Source organism: Rhinoderma darwinii, chromosome 2 (genome assembly GCF_050947455.1).
Source record: "Rhinoderma darwinii isolate aRhiDar2 chromosome 2, aRhiDar2.hap1, whole genome shotgun sequence".
Classification (NCBI taxonomy): domain Eukaryota; kingdom Metazoa; phylum Chordata; class Amphibia; order Anura; family Rhinodermatidae; genus Rhinoderma; species Rhinoderma darwinii.
Genome location: NC_134688.1, coordinates 59327105 through 59348513, shown reverse-complemented (window position 1 = coordinate 59348513; position 21409 = coordinate 59327105). Strand labels below are relative to the sequence as shown.

Below are 21409 nucleotides of genomic sequence, written 5' to 3'. Positions count from 1 at the left end.
CAATCTTCATGATTTGGGCTCTGCTGCCACGACATTGGATTTGAAATGAAACACCTGAGATGCAATTGAAGTGTAGACTTTCAGGTTTAATTCAAGGGGTTGAACAAAAATATCCTGTGAAACGTTTAGGAATTGCCACCATTTTTATACGCAGCCGCCTCATTTCAGGGACTCAAAAGTAATTGGACAAATTAACATTACCATAAATAAAATGTGTTTGTTTTTTTTTGAATACTTTCTAGAGAATCCTTTGCAGGCAATGACTGCCTGAAGTCTGGAACCCATGGACATCACCAAATGCTGGGTTTCCTCCTTTGTGATGCTTTGTCCGTTCTTTACTGCAGCGTCTTCAGTTGTTGCTTGTTTGTGGGTCTTTCTGCCTTAAGTTTTGTCTTAAGCTAGTGAAATGCAGCTCGATCGGGTTGAGATCTGGTGATTAACCCCTTAAGGACGCATCCTAGTTTGGGCCTTAAAGAGGCTCTGTCACCAGATTTTGCAACCCCTATCTGTTATTGCAGCAGATCGGCGCTGCAATGTAGATTACAGTAACGTTTTTATTTTTAAAAAACGAGCATTTTTGGCCAAGTTATGACCATTTTCGTATTTATGCAAATGAGGCTTGCAAAAGTACAACTGGGCGTGTTGAAAAGTAAAAGTACAACTGGGCGTGTATTATGTGCGTACATCGGGGCGTGTTTACTACTTTTACTAGCTGGGCGTTGTGCATAGAAGTATCATCCACTTCTCTTCACAACGCCCAGCTTCTGGCAGTGCAGACACAGCCGTGTTCTCCAGAGATCACGCTGTGTCGTCACTCACAGGTCCTGCATCGTGTCAGACGAGCGAGGACACATCGACACCAGAGGCTACAGATGATTCTGCAGCAGCATCGACGTTTGCAGGTAAGTCGATGTAGCTACTTACCTGCAAATGCTGATGCTGCTGCAGAATCAACTGTAGCCTCTGGTGCCGACAAGATGCAGGACCTGTGAGTGACGTCACAGATCTGCACTGCCAGAAGCTGGGCGTTGTGAAGAGAAGTGGATGATACTTCTCATCAGAAAGCCCAGCTAGTAAAAGTAGTAAACACGCCCCGATGTACGCACATAATACACGCCCACTTGGACTTTTACTTTTAAACACGCCCAGTTGTACTTTTGCAAGCCTCATTTGCATAAATACGAAAATGGTCATAACTTAGCCAAAAATGCTCGTTTTTTAAAAATAAAAACGTTACTGTAATCTACATTGCAGCGCCGATCTGCTGCAATAGCAGATAGGGGTTGCAAAATCTGGTGACAGAGCCTCTTTAAGGCTCAGAGCCCATTTTTCAAATCTGACATATTTCACTTTATGTGGTAATAATGTCGGAATGCTTAAACCTATCCAAGCGATTCTGAGATTGTTTTCTCGTGACACATTGGGCTTCATGTTCATGGTAAAATTTGGTCGATTTATTCAGTGTTTATTGGTGAAAAATTGCAAAACTTAGAGAAAATTTTGAAAAAATAGCATTTTTCAGAATTTAAATGCATCTGCTTGTAAAACAGACGGTTATACCACCCAAAATAGTTACTAGTTCACATTTCCCATATGTCTACTTTAGATTGGCATCGTTTTTTGAACATTATTTTATTTTTCTTGGACGTTACAAGGCCTAGAACATAAACAGCAATTTCTCCTATTTTTAAGAAAATTTCAAAAGCCTTTTTTTTAAGGTACCTCTTGAGTTCTGAAGTGGCTTTGAGGGGTCTATGTATTAGAAACCCTGATAAAACACCCCATTTTAGAAACTAGACCCCTCAAAGTATTCAAAACAGCATTTAGAACGTTTTTTAACCCTTCAGGAATTTCACAGGAATTAAAGCAAAGTGGAGGTGAAATTTGCAAATTTCATTTTTCTTGCTGAATTTCAATTTTATTCAATTTTTTTTTCTGTAACACAGAAGGTTTTACCAGAGAAACACTACTAAATATGTATTGTCCAGATTCTGCAGTTTTTAGAAATGCCCCACATGTGGCTCTACTGCGCTCGTGGAATAAAACACAAGCCCTAGAAGCAAAGAAGCACCTAGTGCATTTTGAGGCCTCTTTTTTATTAGAATATATTTTAGGCAGCATGCCAGGTTTGAAAAGGTGTTGAGGTGCCAAAACAGTAGGAATCCCCCAATAGTGACCCCATTTTGGAAACTACACTCCTCAAGGAATTAATTTATGGTTGTTGTTACCATTTTGACCACATCGTTTTTTCACAGCACCTATTTGAATTGGGCTGTGAAATTAAAAAAAATTCATTTTTTCCAATAAGATGTCATTTGTGATCAAAATTTCTTATTTTCACAGGGAACAAAATACCCCATTTTGTTGCACAATTTTTCCTTAGTGCGGCAATACCCCATTTGTGGTGATAAACTTCCGTTTGGGCCCATGGGAGGGCTCAGAAGGAAAGGAGCGCTATGTGTTTGTTGGAGTCCAGATTAGCTGGATTGGTTTTCGGGTGCCACGTCGCATTTGCAGAGCCCCAGAGGTATCAAAGCAATGGAAACCCACCATAAGTGACCCCCATTTTGGAAACTACACCCCTCAAGGAATTCAAATATGGTTGTAGTTACAATTTTGACCGCACAGTTTTTTCACAGCACCTATTTGAATTTGGCTGTGAAATGAAAAAAATGTCATTTTTTCCAATAAGATGTCATTTTTTATCAAAATTTCTTATTTTCACAGGGAACAAAATACCCCATTTTGTTGCCCAATTTCTTCTGAGTGCAGCAATACCCCATTTGTGGCGATAAACTGCCGTTTGGGCCCATGGGAGGCCTCAGAAGGGAAGGAGCTCTGTGTGTTCTTTGGAGTGCAGATATTGCTGGTTTGGTTTTCGGGTGCCATGTCGCATTTGCAGAGCCCCAGAGGTATCAAAGCAATGGAAACCCACCAGAAGTGACCCCATTTTGGAAACTACACCCCTCAAGGAATTCATTTGTGTGTGTTGTGACCATTTTGACCCCATAGTTTTTTCACAGAACTTATTTGAATTGGGATGGGAATTAAAACAAAATTAATTTTTTCCAATAATATGTAGTTTTGGCTGAAAATTTCTTATTTTCACAAGAAACAAAATATCCCATTCTGTTGCGCAATTTGTTCTGAGTGCCGCAATACCCTATTTGTGGTGATAATCTGCGGTTTGGGCCCATGGGAGGGCTCAGAATGAAAGGACCACCATTTGGCCTACTGGGGATTTTCTGGTGCAAAGTCATGTATGCAGAAGCCCCTGAGGTACCAGTACAGTTGAAACCCACCAGAAGTGACCCCATTTTGGAAACTACACCCCTCAAGGAATTCATTTATGTGTGTTGTGACCATTTTGACCCCATAGTTTTTTCACAGAACTTATTTGAATTGGGATGGGAATTAAAACAAAATAAAATTTTTCCAATAATACGTAGTTTTGGCTGAAAATTTCTTATTTTCACAAGAAACAAAATATCCCATTCTGTTGCGCAATTTGTTCTGAGTGCCGCAATACCCTATTTGTGGTGATAATCTGCGGTTTGGGCCCATGGGAGGGCTCAGAAGGAAAGGACCACCATTTGGCCTACTGGGGATTTTCTGGTGCGAAGTCATGTATGCAGAAGCCCCTGAGGTACCAGTACAGTTGAAACCCGCAAGAAGTGACCCCGTTTTAAAAACTACACCCTTAAAAAGGCATTCATCTAGAGGTGTAGTGAGCATTTTGACCGGAGACATACACCACATAAACTGTAATGTGGGTTCTCCTGGGTACGGCAATACCCTACACGTGGCTGTTATCAGCTGCTTGGGCACACAGCAGGGCCCAGAAGGGAAAGACGAGGGGGGATAAGCTGTGCGGAGTACATCAGGGTAAGTAAAATTGGGGTCAATTATAAACCAAGGGATGTATGATAAATTTTAAAACGCTCTTTCATACAGAGCTCTGGTTTTTCGGGACACGTGTCCCATTGATATATTGTGTCCTCCCTTATCCCCCTCTTATAGCAGACTTTGCGCCTCTTTTGACTTTTTCCCTTCTTGCCAGTTTGGGGAACTTCTCCTGGAAAGCGTTGCCCTAGTACGATGCGTGTGGCCCCGCTTCCAGAAGTACTGGGTGCCTCCCCTTCTTGGTCCCTAAAGATTAGGTTCTTGATAATCACCTCTTGAAATTCCAGGAAAGTTCCCCTCTGGCCTGCACATCGACGTAGCACGTATGCATTGTACAAGGACATCTGTATGATGTGCACGGCCAGCTTCTTATACCACACCGCATGGCGCTGTAGGGCTTCAGGACTTGATCTGACAAGTCCACCCCTCCCATGTGCCTATTGTAGTCCAGGATGCAGTCTGGTTTGGGGGTCTCTGTACTGGTACCTCGTACAGGTACATGGGTACTGGTGTGACATCTCTCGTCTTGTACTTGACACAATATGTTGCTGCTAGATTGTGCCCTGCTCTCACCCCTTCTTGTTTGCCCAAGCAGTCTTAGGGAGGCCTCTCAGATTATTTTTCTAGCAATGCCGCATGCCGCAGGACTTCTGGAAGCGAAGCACTTGAAGAGTGGGACGCTGGTATAAAAATTATCCAGGTATAGGTGGTGACCCTGGTCCAGCAGTGGGTGCACCAAATCCCACACAATTTTTGCATTAACTCCCAGTAAGGGGGGGCATTCTGGGGGCTGAATACGGCTGTCCTTCCCTTCATATATCCTAAACCTGTAGGTATACCCTGATGCACTCTTGCACAGCTTATACATCTTCACGCCATACCTTGCCCTCTTACCCGGCAGGTACTCGCGGAATTGAAGCCTCCCTTTAAAATGTACCAGGGACTCATCAATAGAAATACACTTCTCGGGGGTGAATGCTTGGGAAAACCGGGCACTGAAACGGTCTAATAGGGGTCTCCGTTTATACAAACGGTCAAAACTGGGGTCATCTCGGGGGGGGGGGGCACGGCTCATTATCAGTATAATGTAAGAAGCGAAGTATTGCCTAATTTATTCATTTTTTTAATATTACAGTTCAGTTCTGAAGTTGCTTTGAGGGGCCTATATATTAAAAAACACCCCATTTTAGAAACTAGACCCCTCAAAGTATTCACAACAGCATTTAGAAAGTTTATGAACCCTTTAGGTGTTTCATAGAAATTTAGAGCAAAGTAGAGGTGAAATGTAAATTTTTTTTTTGTCAGAAAATCCTCTTTATACCATTTTTTTTTATAACACAAAAAGTTTTATCAGAGAAACGCAACTTAATACGTATTGCCCAGATTCTGCAGTTTTGAGAAATATCCCACATGTGGCCCTAGTGCGGTAATGGACTGAAGCACCGGCCTCCGAAGCAAAGGCGCACCCAGTGGATTTTGAGGCCTCTTTTTTATTAGGCGCCATGTCCGGTTTGAAGAGGTCTTGTGGTGCCAAAACAGTGGAAACCCCCCAAAAGTGACCCCATTTTGGAAACTAGACCCCTTGAGGAATCCATTGTAGTTTTCTTGGGGTGCATGCGGCTTTTTGATCAGTTTTTGTTTTATTTTTAGGTGGCGTGGTGACTAAAAAACAGCAATTCTACTATTGTTTTTTTTATTCGATTTTTTTTACAGCGTTCACCGTGCGCTATAAATGACATATTCACTTTATTCTGCGGGCTGATACGATTACGGCGATACCAGATGTTTATAGGTGTTTTTTATGTCTTATGGCGTTTGCACAATAAAATACGTTTTGTAAAAAATCATTCACTTTTTGTGTTACCTTAGTCTAAGAGCCAGAACTTTTTATTTTTCCATCAATAAAGCCGTGCGAGGACTTATTTTTTACGTAACGAACTGTAGTTTCAATCATTACCATTTTTAGGTACATGCGACTTTTGATCTCTTTTTATTCCATTTTTTGGGAGGTGAAGTGACCAAACAATTGTGATTGTGGTTCGGTTTATTATTATTTTCTTTTACGGCGTTCACCGCGCGGGATAAATAACGAAATAATTTTGTAGTTCAGGCCGTTACGGACACGGCGATACCAATTACGTATAGTTTGTTTGTTTATATATTTTTATTAATAATAAAGGACTGATAAGGGAAAAGGGGGGATTTTTACTTTTAAATATTTTATTTTCTTATTTTTACACATCTTTTTTTAACTTTATTACTTTGTCCCATTAGGGGACTTGAGGGCAGGAGGCCCTGATCGCTATTCTAATACACTGCACTACATGCGTAGTGCAATGTATCAGAGCTGTCAGCTACTCACTGACAGCAAGCATAGTGGGTCCTGACTTCGTCAGGACCCACTAGGCTTCCGTCGATGACATAGCCGGACGCCATTGTTTGGTGTCCGGTTGCCATAGTCACCATCGCCAGCCGCTATTGTATAGCAGGCTGGCGATTGTAGCTTAACCCCTAAAAAGCCGTGATCGCTATTGAACACGGCTTTTCAGGGATTAATCAGCGGGGACACAGCGATCGGTCCCTGCTGTAGGAGCGGAGACAGCAGCTGTCACAGCTCCTGTATGTGTCGGGAGGACGGCCGAAATGGCCGTTACTCCCGAGACGTACTATTAGGTCATGGAGCGCGAACGCTATGGTTACCATGACCTAATAGTACGTCCAGGAGCGGGAAGGGGTTAACTTGGCCATTGCAGAATATTCCACGTCTTTGCCTTAAAAAACTGATTTTTGGGTCATTGTCCATCTGTCCTGTGAAGCGACATGCAATCAACCTTGCTGCATTTGGTTGTATCTGAGCAGAAAGTAAATCCCTGAACACTTCAGAATTAATCCGGCTGCTTCTGTCTTCAGTCACATCATCAATAAACGCTAGTTACCCATTGCCTTTGGCAGCCATGCATGCCCATGCCATCACACTGCCTCCACCGTGTTTTACAGAGGATGTGGTGTGCTTTGGATCATGAGCCGTTCCAAGCCTTCTCCATACTTTCTTCCTCCCATCATTCTGGTACCGGTTGATCTTAGTTTCATGCTGTTCCAGAACTGGGCGGCTTCTTTACATGTTGTTTGACAAAGTCTAATCTGGCCTTTCTATTTTTGATCTGTTTCACTTGCATTGAGAGCTCATTTGACCTCACAGCAACAGCTTCCAAATGCAATTGCAACACCTGGAATCAACTCCAGACCTTTTACCTGCTTAATTGATGAAGGATTAATGGGGGAATTGCCCATGCAGCCCATTAAATAGCTCTTGAGATAATTGTCCAATTACCTCTGGTCCCTTGAGAAAGAGGCAGCTACATATTAAAGAGCTGTAATTCCTAAACCCTTCCTCAAATTAGGATGTGACTACCCGCAAATTAAAGCGGAGTCTGCACTTTAACCCCTTAATGACCAGCCCATTTTAAATCAATTTTTTGGGTTTTTCCATCGTCGCATTCCAAGAGCTATAACTTTTTTATTTCTTCATCGACATAGCTGTATAAGGTCTTGTTTTTTTGCGGGACAAGTTGTATGTTTTAATACATTTTGGGGTACATAGAATTTATTGAATAACTTTTTTTAACTTTTTGTGGGGGTAATAAAAAAAAAAAAAAAAACTCAGCAATCTCGCCACTCTTTTCGCGTCTTTAATTTACGCCATTTACCGTGTGGTATAAATAACTTCATTCAATGGGTCGTTACGATTGCGACTATACAAGTTTATTTAGGCTTTACTATTTTTATACAGTAAAAACACAAATTATTTGTTTTTGTGTCTCCACATTTGAAGAGCCATAACTTTATTTTGCCGACGATGCAGCCATATAAGGGCTTTTGTTTTGCGGGACGACTTGTAGTTTTTGGAGTACATGCGACTTTTTGATCAGATTTTTAAGGGCAGGATGCACAGACAATAGGAATTCTGGCATTGATGTGGATTATTTTTTACAGCGTTCGCCGTGCGGGTTAAATAACAGAATAGCTTTATTGTTAGGCGTCGTTACGGACGTGGTGATACCAAACGTGTAACTTTTTGTTTCATAATAAAGCATTTTGTAAACTGAAAAAGTGGGTTTTTAATAAATTTTTTTTCCCTTTGGTGTTTTTATTTATCTATCTTTATTAAACTTTTTTTTTTATTCGTCCCACTATGGGGACTTTACTATGCGATCGTTTGATCGCTTTTATAATACACTGCAATACTTCTGTATTGCAGTGTATCATGCCTGTCAGTGTAAAACTGACAGGCATCCGCTGTCATGCCTCTGGCATGGCCTAGCAGACATCTACTATAGGCTGGGGCACCGAAAAAGGCCATACTTACAAATGGACACAGCCAGGTCAGAAACGCTGATGAAGGAGTGAGCAGGTGCTTTAAATAATAATAGCCACTCCCACTAGTCTTGAGGGGAGTGGTGCATGTGTGGTGCATGGGAAAAATAGGCTTCTACCTGGCTATACACGTTGTGCCTCATGACGTACACACTATGCCTCCATGTTTCACTCACTTGCACCCCATTATCCATTTATTTCTATTGAGGCACTTCTCATTACTGCCCCCTATATTTCACTTATAGTATTACACTTGCACACACACCATTTATTATTTCTTACTACACATCCCATGCACCACACACACCACTCCCCTCAAGACTAGTGGGAGTGGCTATTATTATTTAAAGCACCTGCTCACTCCTTCATCAACGTTTCTGACCTGGCTGTGTCGATTTGTAAGTATGGCCTTTTTCGGTGTCTTTGTATATGTCCCCTTGTTTTTATCGGTTCTATCTACTACAGGATGACCTGGGGGCCTTTGTTAGGCCCCCAGCTGCCATAGAAAACACCAACACCCTGCGATCGCATGCAAGGTGCCAGTGGGGTGAGAGGAGTCAGTCCCCCTCCTTCCAAAACCACTTTGATGCGGCGCTCAGCAGCGTTGCTCCAAGCCCTCAGCTAACTGAGGTAGTTGAGAGCAGGGAGTTTTTCCTCCTCATGGCGCCGATAATTTATTCTGATGCAGCACCGTGAAAAGGCGTATGGCATCAAAATAAATCTCGTTAGTGGCCACCATGAAAAGGCGTATTGGCGGTCACTAACGAGTTAAAGAGGCTCTGTCACCACAAGTGCCCTATCTCCTACATAAGGAGATCGGCGCTATAGTGTAGGTGACAGAAGTGCTTTTTATTTTTAAAAAAACTATCTATTTTTACCACTTTCTTAGCGATTTTGGTTTATGCTAATGAGTTTCTTAATGCCCAAGTGGGCGTACTTTTACTTTGGTCAGTGTCATACACTCCTCTGTACAACGCCCACTTGGTCTGAAGTAAAAATCCGCTCACTTGGGCATTAAGCAACTCATTAGCATAAACCAAAATCGCTAATAAAGTGGTAAAAATAGATAGTTTTTTTAAAAATAAAAAGCACTTCTGTCACCAACACTATAGCGCCGATCTCCTTATATAGGGCACTTATAATGTGGTGACAGAGCCTCTTTAACCCCTTCCCTCTTTAGCCACTTTTGACCTTCTTGACAGAGCCTCATTTTTCAAATCTGACATGTGTCACTTTATGTGGTAATAACTCCGGAATGCTTTCACCTATCCAAGTGATTCTGAGATTGTTTTCTCGTGACACATTGGACTTTATGTTACTGGCAAAATTTGCTCGATATGTTCAGTATTTAATTGTGAAAAACACCAAAAATTAGCAAAAAATTGCAAAAATTAGCATTTTTCTCAATTTAAATGTATCTGCTTGTAAGACAGGCAATTATACCACACAAAATTGTTTCTAATTAACATCACCCATATGTCTACTTTAGATTGGCATCGTTTTTTGAACATCCTTTTATTTTTCTATGACATCACAAGGCTTAGAACTTTAGCAGCAATTTCTCACATTTTCAAGAAAATTTCAAAAGGCCATTTTTACAGGGGCCAGTTCAGTTGTGAAGTGGCTTTGAGGGCCTTATATATTAGAAACCCCCAAAAAGTCACCCCATTTTAAAAACTTCACCCCTCAAAGTATTCAAAACAGCATTTAGAAAATGTCTTAACCCTTTACACATTTCACAGGAATTAAAGCAAAGTACAGGTGAAATTTACAAATTTCATATTTTTTTGCAGAAATAAATTTTTAATACAATTTTTTTTATAACACAGAAGGTTTTACCAGAGAAATGCAACCCAATATTTGTTGCCCAGTTTCTGCAGTTTTAGGAAATATCCCACATGTGGTTGTAGCGTGCTACTGGAATGAAGCACCGGCCTCAGAAGCAAAGGAACACCTAGTGGATTTTGGGGCCTTATTTTTGTTAGAATATATTTTAGGCACCATGTCAGGTTTGAAGGGCTCTTGCAGTGACAAAACAGTAAAAATCCCCCAAAAGTGACCCCATCTGGGAAACTAGACACCTCAAGGAAATTATCTAGGGGTGTAGTGAGCATTTTGACCGCACAGGTTTTTTACAGAAATTATTGGAAGTAGGCCGTGAAAATTAAAATCAACATTTCTTCAAAGAAAATGTAGGTTTAGCGATTTTTTTTCTCATTTCCACAAGGACTAAAGGAGAAAAAGCACCGCAAAATTTGTAAAGCAATTTCTCCCGAGTAAAACAATACCCCACATGTGGTAATAAACGGATATTTGGACACACGGCAGGGCTTAGAAGGGATGGAGTGCCATTTGGCTTTTGGAGTCCACATTTAGCAGGAATGGTTTGCGGAGGCCATGTCACATTTACGAAGCCCCTGAGGGGACAAAACAGTGGAAACCCCCAAGTGACCCCATTTTGGAGACTACACCCATTGAGGAAATTATCTAGGGGTATAGTGAGCGATTTGACCCCACAGTTTTTTTGCAGAAATTATTGGAAGTAGGCCCTGAAAATAATGATCTACATTTTTTCAAAAAAAATCTAGGTTTAGCTAATTTTTTCTCATTTCCACAAGGACTGAAGGAGAAAAAGCACCACAAAATTTGTAAAACAATACCCCACATGTGGTAATAAACGACTGTTTGGACACACGGCAGGGCTTAGAAGGGAAAGAGCACTATTTGGCTTTTTGAGATCACATTTAGCAGGAATGGATTGCGGAGGCCAGGTCACATTTGTAAAGCCCCTGAGGGGACAAAACAATGACATCGCCCAAAAAGGGACTCCATTTAGGAAACTACACCTCTTGAGGAATTCATCTAGGGGTGCAGTAAGCATTTTGACCCCACAGATGTTTCATAGAATTTCTTAGAATTAGGCAGTGAAAATAAAAACAGTCCTTTTTCTTCAATAAGACGTAGCTTTAGCGCAAATTTTTTCCTTTTCTCAACAAATAAAGGAAAAAAAGAACCCAACATTTGTAAAGCAATTTCTCCCGATGAACGGCAATACCCCATATGTGGTCATAAACTGCTGTTTGGGCAAACGGAAGGGCTCAGAAGGGAAGGACCGCCATTTGGAGTGCAGATGTTGCTGGATTGGTTTCTGGGCGCCTGTGGGCCCAAAACAGTGGAAACACCCCAGAAGTGACCCCATTTTGGAAACTACACCCCTCCATGCATTTACCAAGGGGTGTAGTAAGCATTTTAACCCTGCAGGTGTTTTGTAGAAATTAGTGTTCACTCGATGTTGCAGAGTGAAAATGGGATTTTTTTCCATAGATATGCCAATATGTGGTGCCCGGCTTGTGCCACCATAACAAGACAGCCCTCTAATTATTATGCGGTGTTTCCCGGTTTTAGAAACACCCTACATGTGACCCTAATCTTTTGCCTGGACATATGACAGGGCTCAGGAGTGAAGAGTACCAAGCAGAGTGGAGGCCTAATTTGGCGATTTACAAAGTATTGGTTCACAACTGCAGAGGCTCAGATGTGAAATAATAAAAAGAAACCCCTGAGAAGTGACCCCATTATGGAAACTGCACCCCTCAAGGCATTTATTAAGGGGTGTAGAGAGCATTTTCACCCCACAGGTCTTTTCCATAAATGAATGCACTGCGGATGGTGCAAATTAAAAATTTATATTTTCCCTAGATATGCCATTCATACCAAGCTTATGACGCTCGAGACACACACCCCAAAAATTGTTGCAGGACCTGGGGCAGGAAGTGAGTGACGTCACAGCGTGATCTCTCGAGAACACGCTGTGTGTCCGCACTGCCAGAAGCTGGGCGTTCTGAAGAGAAGTGGATGATACTTCTATACACAAAGCCCAGCTAGTAAAAGAAGTAAAAACGCCCAGATGTAACGAACACAATACACGCCCAGTTGTACTTTAGAAAGCCTCATTTACATAAATATAAAAATGGTCATAACTTGGCCAAAAATGCTCGTTTTAAAAAAAAAAAAAAAAAGTTACTCTTATCTACATTGCAGCGCCGATCTGCTGCAATAGGAGATGGGGGTTGCAAAATCTGGTGACAGAGCCTCTTTAAGTTACACCTCAAAACTCATTCATAGGATCCCTTAAAATTCTATATCCACACAGGTCAAGGAGGCCCTATGAGATTTTTGTCACCAGTGCTCTATCCCAATTAGCAGATTCCGCTTATTCAAATGAATTACTTTCTTTAAGCAGATCTTGGATTAAAGAATTTCCCATCAAGCTTCTCCCATTCTCTAGCATTTAATGTTCTAATGTTTTTATGCATAGCGAAGATCGCTCTACTATTGAGCTGCAAGCCTTCAAACATTTTGTCCTGGAGAGATCGAGTCTCTTTAGAGTCCTCAATGTCCACAGTGGACCTAACCACTTTAACCAAAACGTCCACATTTTCCAAAGGAAAGCGGCTTCCTGAAAGCTGCTCCTCCAAAGAATCATACTTTGAATCCAATGCTCCCTCCTACTATGGACTGGGCATCATCTTCACTAGCAGTAGAGAACACTATAGATCTCCCCCCTGTACTAGGGCACTCTTTATGTAGATACTGCATAGAGTTCTTCACTTTGGATCCAACCCAGGGTTGCCAACCTTCCGTTAATTCACGGACAGTCCGTGAAATTAGAGGACTTTTGGCAACTGTCTGTTGTGTCCGGAATAAAAAGAATGTGTCCGTGATTTCTATATTTTTTGTTGTCCAAGGAGCTGCGCATGTGCAAGTTGTATGTGCCGAGTCACACGCAGGCTGCGTGATGACCTCTCATGTAGTAGATTGTTAGCAGCCTTCCCAGCCTCCGCGCACCGTGTCTGGTGTGTAGTACTAGCAGGGGTCTCCTGCCGGCCAGAGAGAAGCAGAAGGAGGACAACGGAGAGCAGTAAATCTGACAGCAGCAGAGAGAGCAGCTTGGCTGGGACCCGACAGGTGGCATAGGAGAATATACAGCCCAGTACTCCCTTAATAGCCCCTTCAGATCCTAATCTCCTCTGTACAACCCTCCCCCAAGCACTGGGACACCACCCAATGCTGAAGTAGTGAGGAGACAAAAGTTGCGAAGGAGCAGATTACAGGAAGGAGATAAGTGTCTAAAGCCAAAGAGGTGACTGTAGTGTGCCTCAATGTGTGTGTGGTCTATATGTAGTATGTAATAGATGTGTGTGTGTGTGTGTGTGTGTGTGTGTGTGTGTGTGTGTGTGTATGTATGTATATATATATATATATATATATAATGTGCATTCTGTTAATATATTTAATACGTGTGTGGGTGTGGTGTGTATGTGTGCAGTATGTAGGTGTGTGCAGTACGTATGTGTGCAGTATTTTTTATATATGTATATGTGGAGCATGTATTTGTGCAGTATATGTGTGCAGTGTGTGTAAATGTAGCCTGTGGGCAGTATACATGTATGCAGTGTTGGCAGTATGTATGTGTGAAGTGTGTAGATGTAGTGTGTGCGGTATGTATGTGTGCAATGTGTGTATAAGTAGAGTGTGTGTGTGTGTTTTTAGTGTGTATATGTAGTATGTAGCTATATCTCCGGTGATCCATGTCGCACTCTCTTTATAAATTGCACTGATCTTCCTAGAGCGGTGTACATATTGCCGCAGCCTTGAACTGAATCAGAACATTACAAAAAGTAAAAATGCAGAGTTGACCAGAACATATTATTATAATTTTTAATTAGCACTTTCTAATTCACAATTAAAACATTAATATAACCAGGTTAGCTATGTTAAGTTCAAGAAACCGGTTATTCTCAATTTTCAAAAACGGTCCGTAAAAATTTCTGTTAGTCTGTGATTTTGGGCGAACTTGTCCAGAAAAAAAATAAAATTGGTGGTTGGCAACCCTAACCAGGTCCTTAGAGGCTCTGTCACCAGATTATAAGTGCCAGGGTAACCCATAAGTCTCACAATCTAAACAAGGTCTCTGCAGTGCTACCGCACGGATCCGATCAACGACCTTGACTCTTCTAAAGGACAGGAAACAGAACTAGGGATGATTGGTGTGTTCCCTCCTTTAAATGAATCCGAGTTCTGGCCTAAGGAGGAGGCTGTCTATCCAGAGGTGTTGTCATAGGACAATAGACAATACCGCACTGTGTAAAAGATTTACAGTAGAAAAGGTTTTTTTTCACCTTTTTTTCTAAAAAATGCAAAGTTTCTGTGAAATTAGAAGGGAGGTTTGGGAACATTCCCCCATATACAGATCTAGCTGGTGGTACCACTATGACAGTATTCTAAGTTGTTGATGCGGCCCGAGTTAGAGTACAACTTAGGTTTGGTGGGCCGGTTTGCATAAGTCTTCCATTAAATACACACAACTGGTACAGGCTTGGCCTACATCTGGCTGATTATTTTCCATGGGCACGTTAAGACAGGTCAGGAGAATTTTCTGGCATGTTGGATGTTTGCTGCATCAGACTTCAGCATGATGTAAGCTTTAGCCCTTATTCACACGACAGGGTTTCCCGACCGGGTGACGGCCATTCATAAATCGGCCGTCACACGTCTGCATTAGGAACAATAGACCCCTAATGGGGCTATTCACACGACCGATTTTTTGACGGCCCGGGAAACCTGGCCGTCAAAAAATGGGACATGCCCTATTTTCGGCCGTTTACCCGGCCCCCATAGAAGTCTATGGGGCCGGGTAATACACGGCCATCACCGGAATGTGTCCCAAGTGATGGCCATGTATTCCGTCGCTCGTGCTCTCTCTCCTCCTCCTAGTGTAGAGTGCATGTGAGGAGGGTTTTTTTTTGTTTGCTCCCTGTAGGAGTCGGAATCCACAATCCCCGGCCGGGGATTGGGGATTCCGCTACAGGAGAAGTGAGTGACGTCGCTGTGTCCATATATGTAGTGTGTAGTCACTCACTTCTGAAGCGGAATCCCCGACCCTATGGCCGGGGATTCCGCTACAGGAGAAGTGAGTGACTAAGCTCACTTCTGAAGTGGAATTCCCGACCTGTGGCAGGGAATTCCTCTCCAGAAGTCAGTGACTACACTGTCCATATATAGACATTGAAGTCAGTGACTTCTCCTGGAATGTGGGGGGGGGGATGGGTGCAACCTACAGTGGGCTGTGTGGCATTACATACCACGAGCTGGGTGGAATTACCTGCCGGGGGCTGGGTGGCATTACCTGCCGGGGGCTGGGTGGCATTACCTGCCGGGGGCTGGGTGGCATTACCTGCCGGGGGCTGGGTGGCATTACCTGCCGGGGGCTGGGTGGCATTACCTGCCGGGGGCTGGGTGGCATTACCTGCCGGGGGCTGGGTGGCATTACCTGCCGGGGGCTGGGTGGCATTACCTGCCGGGGGCTGGGTGGCATTACCTGCCGGGGGCTGGGTGGCATTACCTGCCGGGTGGCATTACCTGCCGGGGGCTGGGTGGCATTACATATAGGGGGCTGGGTTGCCTTACCTACCAGGGGGGCTGAGTGGCATTATCTACAGAGGGCTGTGTGTGGCAACAAATTGAAATGAAATTCATCAGATTTTAAAATGGACAGGGAAAAAAACACTGATGCAAAACGGGTCAAAATCGGCCGTTAAAAACGGCAACACGGCCCGGAAACTGATGCAAACCGGCCGGGAAAAGCGGCCCAAAACGGCCGTTTTTAATTCGGCCAACACTCGGACCCTGTCGTGTGAATGAGGCCTTACGCAGTCTTGGTAATGTTGCTTAAAAGTCACTATGCATTGTGATCTTACTGAATAGAATAGGCACATGCGGTGGCAGCAGTGAAGGTTAAATTTAAATAGAACCGGATATTTCAGGAGACCATTTAGAATGAGCCATCATGGTGTACATAAAGAATAACACCATTTATCCCCAGTTGGCACAGGGGTGAGAGGCACAGAGACGAAGTATTCTCTCTCTGTAGCCGCTCCTCCTCCTCCAGACATCTACTCCACTCATTCATTTTCTCACACTCTAGGCCCTCTGGCAATCACATGTCATACGTCCTATTTCAACGCTCACCCATACACATTCAGCACACATTTTTCTCACTTTATTTTTTTTATTGGCATAGGTTTACTTACATATTATTGGGTATTTCAGCACTTTAACTATTTTCACCATCAATGAGCTAATTGCCTTAGCACCATTGACCACACATCTTTCACATTGCAGTGTTCACTACTTGATCTCTCATCAATTTCACATTCTACACTATTGTAACACATTGTACTGTCACACTGAATAATCTGGTATTTGTTTGTAAGCAGTAGTACATCATATGTTGAATGCTTTAGCGAATTTTAGAATCCATTTATTTTCTATGTATATAATCATTTGGATACGTGTTATGCTTGTAAAACTGTTATAGCAACCCGATTCAATTGTATATTATTACATTGTTCTAGAAATGCACAATCTTCTCACCTTACATAGGGTTAATATACTTTGGCTGTATTCTACACCCCCTCACCGCTGTCGCGTCTTGATTGGCTGCAATGGTCAAGCCTCCGGTTAGTCACCAATGACGCACTGGGTTGCCGACACATGACTGCGTCACATGATGCACTGACTAGTTTCCACCTGATGCCTAGTGGCTGCCGTTTCCAGAGGCAAGCCAAATTTTCAACCACATGCTGCAACGGCTAGATTAAGAGAGTAGATTATTTTATTAGTGGGCATCACCTTCTCCTGGACATTTACCAGTATATTTGTCAGCGGCTTTTAAATACTGAAAGTATGCATACCGTTCCACCCCAGACGGTGGCAGCTCGCGTCGAAACGTGGGTTGGGGTGGACACTCCCGTGTTATTGCTCTTATTTATTATGGGTCTGTAATGCCTCTCTATTTGCACAATATTTTTATTTGCTGCAACATTTATGCACTGTATATTCTTTTACTCATGTCATTTGGCACTTCTAGGTTATTAACTATAGCCAAGGTTAGTCATGCTTGGGGTTCAACATCATTAGTGCCAATTTAGTGAGCTACACAGCGAGTTGTCCTATTTCTTCCTGTAGGCTTGTGGATTATTTTTAAGTTGTATTGTAACTCTGTTTTTAAATCAGATACTTCAATAAAGATTTATTTTTTCATTTTCTATATTAGTTTGTCAGCAACAATCCCTTTTTCGGTTTGGTCTATGGGCAGCAGCTGTAACCTGATCTCTCAGTGAAGCTGAAAATCCATTTGATCTCAACCTCTATAAAGTAGGATTTTTACCAGCCCGATATGTGGCGTAAGAGGCATTTTTCTATAATCTATCTTCGCTTGGAAAGTCTATTGAAACGACGGTTAATATTTATCTTATACATAATGATTACAATGTTCACACCACCTAGGTTTCATTTTAGCGCAGTTGCCAAATAGCTAGATCTAGACAAATACAATGGGGTGGTGAAACCTACAAATATTTTCAAAAGAGACCAAAAACATTTTATTTCTTGTATCCTTTATTAAAAAATACTGCTGTACATGTGAAAACCAAAATGGGGAGAAAACAAAAACAGAAGAAGTTGTGAATAATTTGGGGGGGGGGAATCTGATCATGACACTGGAACATAACATACAGGTTTTATGAGAAGTCTTTGACACAGGATTTACTTCAGGAAAAATAAAATATGTACCATTAAGTCAGATTTACAAAGTCAGAACAAAGATGTTACGTGTGTACAAAAAAAACTAAATAAAAAACCTGTAGAAGAAAACTTACGTGATTAGTTTTCTCTGTGCTTTTATTTCCGCAGAAAGAGAATGATGATCTTGTATCCCATTGTAAAGTGTGTGTGGGTGATGCATGCCACGGATTTTTATTTAGTTTTGGATTTTAATTAAGAAAAAACAAATAAAATATACAAAACTTCAGTCCATAGAATACCTGTACAAGACCATAGAATAGCGCTTGAAAACGCCTTTGCAACTTAAATATAAGGGTACGTATTACTGGACTACCATTTTTTCATCTTTTTCGCTTTTTTTTTTTTAACCAAATCCTGAGATTAAATGGCCGATTGGAAGGAAAACAAAAAGAAAAAAGAAAAAAAAAAAAAAAAAAAAAAGAACACCGCACAATAGGACTTAAACAGGTTGTGCTCGCCCTCCCTCCCAATATTGCAAGTGGTTTGCTGGTCTATTAAAGTTGACAGCCCTGATCTCCCTAGAAATAAAAAAACCCTCCCACACATTGGTCCCCAGAATGAGTATCTAGCTGCATATACATGATCCTCTCCCCCTATGCAACGCTAGAAGTACCTATGATTCTAAATGTCCACACCTTCCAGTCTTGATAGGAAAATTACTTTGGGGAGGGAGGGGCAGGACACGGTTTGTACACTCCTGGCGATAAAAAAAAAATATATATATATATTTAAGTCCGCTTATAAATTAAGCATATCTTTCTAGAATACAAGTACTTTTGTTTTGTACAAAAAAATTGCAATAGGATTTGTCAAAAACATTAGAAAAAAAAAAGCTGCTCTCTCATATACATATGATAAGACAGTTATTAAATTCCCCTTAACAATGGCAACAGATTACTTAAGCTTACAAAAACAGAACAGTGACAAGTTGTTTCAGTTTTTAGGGTGGCAATTTAGTTTAAAAAAAAAAAAAAAAAAAAAAAAAAAAATGTGTGTGTGTGTATGTATGTATGTATGTATGTATGTATGTATGTATCTCATGTATCTATGTATGTATGTTTTTTTTTTTTACAAGATTGAGTGAGTAAAACTAGTGTGCGCATACATGAATTAGGCAGATTCAGACTAACCTATAGGACGGCCGTTAAAACAGCAGTCACAAGTACACATGTATTTCAATGGGGCCGTTCACAGGGCTGCTGTTTCAACGGACCGTGTGAAGTGTCCGTTGAAAAATAGAACAGGTCCTATTTTGTTCCGTTTACACGGATCGCTCCGCAGACTCAAGTCTATGAGGATCTGTGAAAACTGAACCCGCACGGTAATTTTTCACGTCAAAGTTTCCCCCCGTTCATATGAATTTGGCCTAAGAGTAAGTGTGTGCATGGATCGGAGCATGTGTGCGTGTACGAAATATAGATTTGTAGGTTTACTGAAAACAATTGACAAATGCAAGATCCTGCAAGAGGTTTTTGAAGCTTAAAAAAAAAAAATAAAAAAAAAAATAATGGACAGCTGAGAAGCAATAAATACTTCCCTAAATAATACACATAATGAGAATCATTACAACTGAAGTCACCATTGATGCCGAAGCTTCACAAAAGTCTCAGATTGTTTTGGAACAACTTGTCCTCCACGTTGTATTTCATGGCATGGCATATCGGGTCATTTAAATATATCCATATTCAGTGCCAGAAGGTGGAACAAGTTTATTGTCCTATATATTTGGCAGTCTTTAGGTTTAAGTTTATTTTTTTTCTTTACACTAGTAATTAACTGAATAATTGGTGCCAGAGTTTTTAGGAAAGAAAACAAGGCGAAGAAAAAAAAAAAAAAAAAAAAAAGGCATTTAAAACAAAAATACTTTCAACTAAAGTTTCTCAATAAGCTCCAAAGAAGATCCTGGCCCTGGTTATTCATTCAGTTATTAACAGTGTCTCCATATCCAGTGTAACTTACCCAGTGAAGATGCGGTTTTTCGACAGGATGACTAATGAAAGGTTTGGAAAGTATTCCTGAAAACCGTGGCCATTTACAGGAAAAATAAAAATATAGGAAACGGTTTTGCATAAGCAGAAAATTGTCTCTACAACAGGCGGCGGCGGCTGGTTGTGTTTTTTTCAGGTTACAAAAATAAACTGTTGTTAAAGTGTTGAAATGGTGCCCTGTGACAGAGACAAACACCTCCTGATTGGTACGTGGACGATTCTTTAAAAATGTTCCTATCCACCTTCACAAACCGGTACGACAAAAAGCTTGCATACAGCACAATTCTTTGAAGGGTTGAAACAAAAAAAAAAATATGCAGGTTCTATGGGACAACTGATTCACTACCAGGACACTAGCTATTCACAAGTTGTGTTATATGTGAAGACGACACTGTTGCCCTGAACGTAGAACTTTTTTTTTTTGCAAAAAATACAATTCCCTTAAATGTCAAAAACTCTTCAAAGTAAAAAGTAGTGCATACAAGTGCAAAAAAATAAATAAATAGAAGGTGATCATAGGCTTGATGGTGTCCCTAGAGCTAAAAAAAAAAAAAAAAAAGCAAAAAGACAAAAAAGAAATTCTTCACAGATATAGCCTGCGAGCTCACGGTAACTGAAACGACATTTTGTTTTCCCTTCAAGTAACAGTGTACCTGACTGAAGTGCAAGCAGCTTCGCTCATCTCCGGTTTTGATTCCCAATAGTGAAATGAGATGACAATGACAACTCTCAGCTGTAGTGCAATTTGCTATTGGTTCAGTTCCTCAGCAATGTCCTGCATGCTTTCAGCAAATACTACAACTGCCCATTGGCCGCCGCTACCAGTTCTTGAAAAGTGTTCTCAAAGCAGCGTTTTAGATCACTGTAAGTTACCACTAGTACACTCTTCTCATCCCTGGATATGAGGCTAATCTTCTCAGGCACTCCAGCATCCAACTGGAGAGAAACGAGGAAAGACAAGAATGTAACGGTGATAACAGACAGAAAGTCACATGTTTACATTAACCACTCCCTGCCCAGACGTAACGGTAAGTCCCGGTAATTAGGTCATTCTAGCAAACCGCTGCACTATTAGGTCGCGGTGATGCGCAATAGGATATTTAAAGGGGGTTGTACAGGATTAGAAAAACATGGCTGCTTTCTTCCAAAAAAAAAAAAATGCACTACGCCCGCCCGCCCATGGGTTGTGTCTGGTATTGCAGCTGGGCTTCACTGACGTGAGTAGGGCAAAGCTGCAATCACACACAAAGCGCCATTCAAATAATAAAAAAAAAAGTGCCAGGTTATATATACCCAAAGTTGGTTCACTAGAAAAATAAAACCTGTGTCCTTAATGGCAAATTTAGTACGGCAGAAGTTAGAAATGTTTTTTATTTTTTTTAGAAGGATCTCTATAAAATAAGCTGATCGGAAGTTTTCCCAGTGACCAGCTGTAACCAGCAGGGGAACCTGGCAACAAGTATTCAATACCCCAGCATCATCATCACAGTGGAAAG

The 21409-nt window shown here is 41.5% G+C and overlaps 1 protein-coding gene across 2 annotated transcripts in view; it reads right to left on the bottom strand.

The window, feature by feature from the left end:
- Positions 1 to 18887: 18887 nt before the first annotated feature.
- The window catches only part of PAN3 (poly(A) specific ribonuclease subunit PAN3), a 56069-nt gene continuing 53547 nt past the window's right edge, over positions 18888 to 21409 (bottom strand). For both annotated transcript variants that reach the window (XM_075851672.1, XM_075851673.1), the window contains one exon: positions 18888 to 20849. In XM_075851672.1, coding sequence (XP_075707787.1) covers positions 20709 to 20849 — 141 coding nt within the window. In that variant the 3' untranslated portion in view covers positions 18888 to 20708. The remainder of the gene's footprint in view (positions 20850 to 21409) is intronic.